The following is an 8,938-nucleotide window of genomic DNA, read 5'->3' as shown; positions in this document are numbered from 1 at the left end:
TGCATCTGCGCGGCTCGAGGGAGGAGGGAGGTGCGGCGCGTTGGTTGCTTGGGCCGCTTGTGTCGGTCATTACGTGAGAGAGAGGCAGTAGAGATGCACAACCTACGCGCCTTCGCGCGCGCGACTCATTACGAGGGGTCTGAACTAGTGATTTTTAATAGTAGATATTAAAAAATAATATTTATAATACATGATAGATTTATTAAATTAATAATGAATTTTTTACAATAAATATATGTGGATTTGGAGGCGCATATGGTTAATGTTTAGGAATTAACTTCTCCAAATATGAGATCTGCATGCATGTAACGGAGGGAGTACGTCCATCTTTGTTTTTAACGGAGGGAGTACGTCCATCAGCCCATCCGACGTTCCAACGACAACGACCCTCCGATCCTCTCATCTAATAACTACATAAAAATGCGCCCCCTTCATCAATACGATCGACGAAGCACAGATAAACCGAGCTAGCTTGTGCAGAAGATCGTGGAGGAGCTAGCATGTGGAGGTTAAAGATCGGAGAGGGAGGAGGGCCATGGATGCAGACGGTGAGTGGCTTCCATGGCCGGCAGGTTTGGGAGTACGACCCGGACGCCGGCACTGACGAGGAGCGCCGCAAGGTGGAGCAGCTTCGCCGGGCGTTCACAGAGAACCGCTTCCAAAGAAGGGAATCGCAGGACCTCCTCATGCGCATGCAGGTGCGTACGATATATACGTGGGGTTTTGGCAGCATGGCGTTGTTGAGCTTGTGTATGACGCATGTAATTAATTAATCAAGCAGTTCACCGGACAAAAACATCTGCATGCGGACGACATGCCTGCGGCGTTCGCCAAGATAGAGGAGGGCGACGAGGTGACGGAAGAAAGATTGCGGGAGTCGCTGAAGCGAGCGATGGATTGGATGTCTGCTCTCCAAGCTGAAGATGGCCACTGGCCTGGTGATTTCAGTGGGATTATGTACATGATGCCGTTCTGGGTTCGTATATATTACATGCACATGCATGCACTTCAGCTTGCAAGTACTGCTCAGTAGGCTTCTAGCTGCAGGATTATATTACCTACTTTAATTTCGTGATGATATTAACCCGGATTCTTTTGTTTTTCAGATTTTCGCACTGCACATCACCGGAACTGTCGATGCTGTCCTGTCGAAAGAGCATAGACGTGAGATATGCCGCCATATCTACAACCATCAGGTACCTATCACAAGCACTTTTTAAATAGTATTAGGGCTAGGACACCTACAACTCAATTAAATCTCAATTAAATGAGAGGTATTTCCAGGGGTCTCTAGTGGACCTAAGTGAAAAAAAAACAAAGAACTTGTCTATATATACACAACGTACTCTTTATACATATTATGTTGTGACTAAATTTATATATATGATCTAAACTCTTAGAGTTGTATCATGCATTATTTTAGCTATCTCTTTTACTTTGAAAATCCGATCTGAAAACTTAGAGTTGTACATGCTCTCTCTCTACATATATATAATAAAACAACGCTCATTGATTGATTGATTGATTAGAACGAGGACGGCGGATGGGGCTTCAATATCATAGACGAGAGCGCCATGTTTTCGACGTGCTTAAACTACACCAGCTTGAGACTTCTGGGTGAGGTGCAGCAGGAGGAGAACGATGGGCTAGCTAAAGGTCGAGAATGGATCCTATCCCATGGAACTGCAACTGCAGCGCCGCAGTGGGCAAAGATACTACTCTCGGTACGTATGTGGCGTTTGTGGCGTACACACATATAGTAAATAATGACACATGCATGGTTTTAGATAGTTTCCATTGCCAAGTCACGCAAAGAAATCATATTCTTAATAGACAGTTTATTCAAAAGATATTTTTATTCAATTATGTGTTTTCTCTTTCCTATCGTTTACCTATAAGATCTTTTATCTTGCTTCTCGTGTATACTTCTCAATGGAATTAGTTTCATCAAAGTTTGATTTTACATTTAAAAACATGAGTGTTTTTTTACCACTACTTGACAATATTTTTAACAAGCGGGAGAAGAACTGAATTTTATGGAAATGAAACTCTTTTGTCTCAGTTACCAACTCAAGACGAGTCATATAATTAAATGACTATGAAACAGAAGACCAAAATTATTCGTTAACTCAGCTAGAGGTCCTTTTGTTTTTTCCCTACCATATATATGTACTACATCCGTCCTAATAAAAATTATCGTTGAACTATAAGTGATCTGTTTATCTTTTTCATCACCTTAAGTGTTTTAACTTTAACCCATATCGAGACATACAACTTAATGAGAATAAAATGTGTTTTTGTTGTTAATTTCTCTTACTCTATGTTAATATTATCTCGATCAGATGCAATACATGCGAATATAAACCTTTACAAGTTTTATGTCCTAAAGTTAACATCTATAACTTGAATAACTATCCATCAAGATCTGTACGTAAAATTTGGCTGTTCTCTAGACAAAGTAAAATGGCGACCATATATTGTTTGGATAATATTAAATAGGAAAGGTAACGTTGAACGCGGGACCTTCTATTTGATAACAATAAAATACGCAATTAAACTGCAGCAATGTGGTCACTATCATTGTCTCATTGATGCATGATTCCGTATTTTCTTAATTAATTGAAGGTTATTGGTGTATATGATTGGCGTGGCAATAATCCAGTTGTGCCTGAACTATGGTTGGTACCACGTTTCCTCCCGATCCACCCAGGTATATTCTTACTTCCACCAAGTGCTAGTTTGAAAGCTTAATAAATACTCTTTAGATCTCTGGAGTAATTTGAATAAGGCATTTATTTATTTATAAAATTATGTTCTCTCTAGGTTTGACCCTCTTTACTTTCTAAGGACTAGTTTGGAAATTAGTTTATTTCTACATCAATCATCTCCTGTCCTAAAAGGATTATAGAGAAATGAACTAATTTCCTTTGTAACCCCTCCAATTCTGAAGGAAATTTAAGTTTCCAAACTATTGCTTAAATACGATATCCATCTGTTTTACTCCTTGAAACAGTCTCTCGTGTTTCTAGGCCAATTTTTCATCTTGCTGGTACAACAATAAAAGAGGATCCTTGCGCTCCCTAATAGTATAGTTTTTTCAAGAGCGTATACAAAAGGTAGTTAAAAGATTGGTCCCTAAATTATAAATATACTTAAGAGACAACATATATAGAAAGAGTCGTGTAGAAACAAGCTTTTCAAGAATATATATCGTCTTGTTTGTTTATTTAAACTCCTATAGATCCTCAAGATACCTAGGTCGTACATGTATATGTTGATTTGATCAACCTGATCGACAGTTCACTACTCCGTAAGTATGAAAGTCCACTCAATGCTATAAGTACAAATATGTTTGTGACCGTTCGATCAAGTTAACTTTTTAACTATATTTCATTAGAGACAACATATATACGGAAAGTGTAAAAGTTTTTTTCTAATCTTTTTAAACAACCTCCGTTAGAAACAATTTCATTAAAAATAGTACACAAATAGGAGGAAAAATTGCTGCATCATCGAAGAACCCACGGTCTGAAACTATCCGACACAGAACGTCAATACCATCAAACTACATCTGTTATTGATAACAATAAGGGCTTCTTTGGTTATATGCGGATTGGAGGGATCCCATACATCCAAACAAGCTCTGAAAGAACCATTTCTTCCGAACATTTGGTGAAAATGGTTTTTATCAACATTTTTATGAAGGCAACATCAACAAAGATGATTTGCAGAGACAAATGATTTAAGCAACCTGCTCTAAAATTATTCTAAAAGGTGTTTGTTGGGATTATGATATCTAGGGGGGGGGGGGTAATTAGGTTTTCTAAAATTCTACTATAAACCATAGAATCTAATTTTAACTTAGCTAAACCTATTCTAGAAAGTATATTAATAATTTAGATATGCATCTAAGGTTGTGTTAAGTGTACTGCTCTCTGTACCGAATAAGTGATACGCACCCTAAGTTTAATTCTCCCAACTAGCCTAGCAAGCTAAATTAGAAATAGTAAACACATAACCTAAGTACAAAATATAAATGTGAATGCTTAATGGATATAGAGGTGCAAACTCTCGTAAATGACTTCGGTGTGGTATCGAGAACCTCATGCGCCTTATTGCAGCCCTTGCAAAGATGCCCCCGTAAGGTCCAAGCTTCTAGTAAGATAACTCCTAGGTAGACCCTAGGTCTTGCCCATGTACAAGTGCGTCTCCGATATGGACACTCAGAAATCCCTCTATGTTGTCTTTGCTATCGAGATTGTGCCTAAACTGATGTGAGCCATGTTTCCACTAGTATATGATGGCGATCACACCACAAATATGGTTGGTGCATCTCATAAGGCTACAAGCCCCTCTGAGTATAAAAGTTATGCTTGCAAGCACTGAGTGAGAAATAAAGAGGCATGCAAACCTCTCAAAATACTAGGTCTAAACCTAGAACAAGCATAAGTGGTGATCTAACTAGTCCAAGCACCTCACAGAGTATTAATTTTAATCATCTATTCTTTTCTTAAGCACATATGGTGGCTACAACTTGAGGCATTGTTCACACTCCTTATTCAACACACTCCAACCATCACAAAATGTCACACCCGGATTTAAGGACAAATCCACTTGCGTCTCAAATGTGTGCTAGGATCAAGTCTTGTACGTATGATGTCTCATGGTACATAAAATCATTATCAAATATATATTACATAATAGGAGTTATGTACAAAATAACTAAACAAATTACACCATATGACAACAACGATCCTCTGCAACCATAGTTGACTGGAAGACGACGACCTAGATCTCTCTAAACTCATCGTAGCATCCTTCATGCTCCTCCAGCGGTACATGTTCTTGACCTAGTGTGATTATAGCAAGAATGAGCTCACATACGTTCATCGCTCAGCAAGTGTGGAGAAACACAGTGCTACCACAAGCATGGAATATGTGAAGTGTAAGGCCTACCAAGGATAATGGTTAGGGTTGAGCATTGCTTTTGATAAGTTGGTCAAAATTTTATTAGCAATTACTAAGTATAACTCTATACCAACCCAATTAAATAAAAGATCACAATTATAATAAATCCCACAATACAATGCATATGACAGATTAAGTTTAAGTCTATAAATTACTCATGTGAGTGTCCGAGCTGCTCTTAGTCGTGAGAACAACTGATATATCAGTTTTACACTCTGCAGAGGTTGCACATCTTTATCCACAAGTCGTGGTACCCATCTGCCATGGGGTTGTACGGACCCCATGCACCTATACCGAGGAGGCGAGGCAGGGTAAGCACCACGATGCCTTTCCAATGTTCCACTAGCATGAGAGAACCCGCTACATTTTTTGGGCCAAAGGCGATACTGGAATCCCTCGTTCAAAAAGCAATCGCAGACAGATCGACCTGAGGACCTCACTATTCTAGCAGCTTCTCCACCCCGCTTGCCCTTTTCGGGAAAGGATTAACTTACACTGGCTTTACTAATTAATCAACCAATGGCGCATATTGCACGCTTTTGGTAGCACTGTTTTCTCGGGTGGTCGCTCCATGTTCCAATTAATAGAATAATCTTATCATGGGCAATAAATAATCGAGCAATAATGATAAAGCATGATCATAATTCATATATAGCCTTAATCCTAAAACCAGGTAGAGCAATAGCAAGACTACCCAATAGTTCATTTGTTTGCAAGGTGTAGGGTAAACAAATTAGGTAACCTATTAGGTCCCATCAGATTAACCTAATAGTGCCACGGTGATTAACAAATCATTATTAGGTAAATAAAGTGCTTAAGGACACACTTTGCCATATACTTGCGATAACCTTGTCGTCGAGATGCTGCCCCAAAAATTGGGCTTCAGGTTCCTCATCGCCTCGCCTCTATTCGTAGCAATACATACAATCAAGTGAATAATGGAGATGGTAACATTACACCGAAGCATAAGAAAAAAATACGTAAGAATATTCTACATGTCGCTACGAGATAGTAGGTTCAAGAATTACTAAATTCTGAGTTATGGTTGCAAAGATATGGCTTTCGGAAGACCTATGTGATTAAGTAATTAAAACTAGGTCTTATGTTGATTTTATAAATCGTGTGAGAAAGATAATCTAAATAAATAATTAATTCGACTTTAATCTAAATTATAAATTGATTAAAGATTATATTTTAGTCAGTTTAATTATGTATAGATTAACTTTGATTAGCAAGGTTAATCTACTAAACATGGTTTAAACAAATAACTAATTATAACAGTGTGGATATGATACAAGTATGTTGTTACTATGTACATAATTTTTTTTATGAAGGTAACACATCTGGAACGGAGTAAAACAGAGTTATAACGGAGAAAATATGAACTATCTAGGTTTTTTATCCATTTTTATATAAATTTTATGCCTAAAATATACTCTAAGGGCTAAACTGCAAAGTCCGAGTTTATTTTATTTATTTTAATACGGAAAATAGTAGGCGGGCTGATTTAACAGAAACTGATGGTCTCTTTAGAAAGAATCCGCCCGCGAAGGGGCATCTATAAGCCTCAACCGTTGGATCCATAACCGAGCGCCCAGTAGATCGGCCTTTTAACTGAATAGTACACAAACCCAGTTGTTGGATCGAAGATCGATGACATAGATTTAAAACATCCTTAATCAAATCGGACCCGCTCGATCCGAGATCGACAGCTCTCGACGACTCTACGAAACAGTACACCATCTTTTAATCCAGGCTATACAGCCTATATCTAACGATTAGGGATCATCTCCCCCGTTTTGTTAGGCGAACACGGCAGGCGTTGGTCCGGCGTGGCAGTGCCATTGCCGCAGACGCCCAAAACTTCATCCTCGGCACAATCTCTACAACGAACGGTGCTACATGATGCTATGGTTAAGGCAAACTTAAGGGAGGCTTCTTACGGAGGCTGGTGGTTATGGCGATGCTGTCCACGCCGAGCAGCGGCTCCACGGTTGCGTTCGTGCTCCGGCGAGCAAGTGCAGACGCACCTGTCCACCATCGAGCCTAGGGATTGTACACTCATGCTCCACATGTGCTGGCGGGCCTCTTTGACTGATTGCCAGACTCTGAGTGACTGCGGGGACGAGAGGGGACGATGGCGGCCTTCCTCGACTCGCACGACAGCGAAATACGCCCGTGCCGCCGAGCCATCCCCGTGAACAACAATGCTGCGGAATACGACCAGCGTGACCCGGTGACTCTCCAGGAGGGGCACCGAGGACCAACCGAATGCCCAATCGCGCCGTTGACTACGGTGGCTACACTGCTTTCCTTCTGCGCTTTCTCCCAATGGCGGCTATTGCGGTTTGATGGATGAAGAAGGTGGTTGCAGCTATTCTTATAGTCATGATCGAGTCCGGCAGGATAGACCTAGGGCACGGCGAAGGGGATCCACCATCTTCGTGCTCGGTTGACACGAATCCGCAGTGAGGACGACAGACTGAGCACGTGGGCCCACACGGTAGTGAAGATGGAGGCATTATAGATGTCCAATAATCACGAGGCCCGCGAGCCCGGCACAAAGTCCGCTATTTGGGCCCGGTACGAGCCCGGCACAACCCGATTCTATGTGGGACCAGGTCAGCCCGGTATGAATAAGCGGTTAGACAGTCCGACCGGTTTTCTAACAGTGCCCGGCGGGCCGCCCGGCTCTTTGAAGGCGGACCGGTGGGACCCACAAGGCGGCGAGTGCGGGCGCTACACTGAGCGCGCGGTGCTGGGCCGTGCTGCGATTTTCAGGTGAGAGTGGGCCGCGTGAAGGTGTTGGGTTCGCGCGATGAGCAGTATCTCCTTCTCTTGTCTTTTCTCCTTTTCTATTTCTATTTTTTAATCTCCAATTCAAATTTGAACCAGTTTGAACACATGTTAAATTAGCACAGATAAAAAAACCCAGCATGAGATGCAAGTTTATTTTTGTTATTTATTTTATCCCTTTATTTGGGAATCTTTTTTAGATATGCAATGCACACACATATTTATTTACTTTAGGAAAAATATATTTTAAAAAGAAGAAATCTTTATTGTTCAAATACATTTTATCTCGAATTTTTTGGAGAAACTTTTGTAAATCCTAAAATAAGATTTTAGGTGTTACACAAAAGACAACCAATGGGTATTAATAGCACCACAAAGAAACTAGCAGTTAGGAAATGCACATCACATTTTGCATTCATAACAAAAATTTGGTGACTTGATTAGAGATTTCTATGAGTGCCACATGAAATAGCAGAACTCGATTGTTGGATCATTTGTCGATTGTTATCCCTTTCTATGATGCAACCATCGATGCATACCAGATAATTTCGGTTGCATTGTTCTGCCTTTGGGTTAATATTCTAAGCTTCATCGAAGAATCCGTTTCATTTGGTGCCATAAGTTAGGCATTTGTAATTATGGAAATTCCTTTCAAGAACATCTTCGAATGTGATCCTATCCTCTAGCGTTGTGTTCATTATTCCATCGAATATTTTTCGGTGATGGCATCTATACAGTGCTGCCTTCATAATATTTTCTCTGGTGCTCTTTCTATTTTTATACGAGACTTTTCTATTGAGTCTTGTTGATTCTATTTGACTGATGTTCTGCCATCCTATCTTCTAGGTGTCATTACCTAGTCAACACCAAAGTTATCCGTTGATTGCAATAAACATGTAGTGAGCTTATTTTCTTTATGTCATTGCTTTGTTTGTTTTATCTTGTGTCTTGGACTTGTAGCACACCTTATAGGTCTTCTATGACACCATGTCTTCTCTTCAGCTAGAAGCTACTAAACACAAATAAAACCTTGCTAATACTACCTCAAATCTAAAAGACAACCATTAGAATTTTCAATAAATTTTCCCTATAATGAGGCATATGAAATACATGCACATAATAAAACCACAATAGATGTAAAAATTGATTATCACAGTCTGTTCCCAACACAAGG

The 8,938-nt window shown here is 40.1% G+C and overlaps 1 protein-coding gene across 1 annotated transcript in view; it reads left to right on the top strand.

Moving 5' to 3' along the window:
- The first annotated feature begins 369 nt into the window (after positions 1–369).
- Positions 370–8,938, top strand: part of LOC103640438 (achilleol B synthase) — a 63,850-nt gene continuing 55,281 nt past the window's right edge. The window contains exons 1-5 of the mRNA XM_008663019.2: positions 370–698; positions 782–976; positions 1,107–1,196; positions 1,530–1,724; positions 2,626–2,710. Coding sequence (XP_008661241.1) covers positions 501–698; positions 782–976; positions 1,107–1,196; positions 1,530–1,724; positions 2,626–2,710 — 763 coding nt within the window. The 5' untranslated portion in view covers positions 370–500. The remainder of the gene's footprint in view (positions 699–781; positions 977–1,106; positions 1,197–1,529; positions 1,725–2,625; positions 2,711–8,938) is intronic.

Source organism: Zea mays, chromosome 1, assembly GCF_902167145.1.
Source record: "Zea mays cultivar B73 chromosome 1, Zm-B73-REFERENCE-NAM-5.0, whole genome shotgun sequence".
NCBI classification, from domain to species: Eukaryota; Viridiplantae; Streptophyta; class Magnoliopsida; order Poales; family Poaceae; genus Zea; species Zea mays.
The sequence above is the reverse complement of the archived record's forward strand: the minus strand, read 5'-3'. Positions and strand labels throughout refer to the sequence as shown.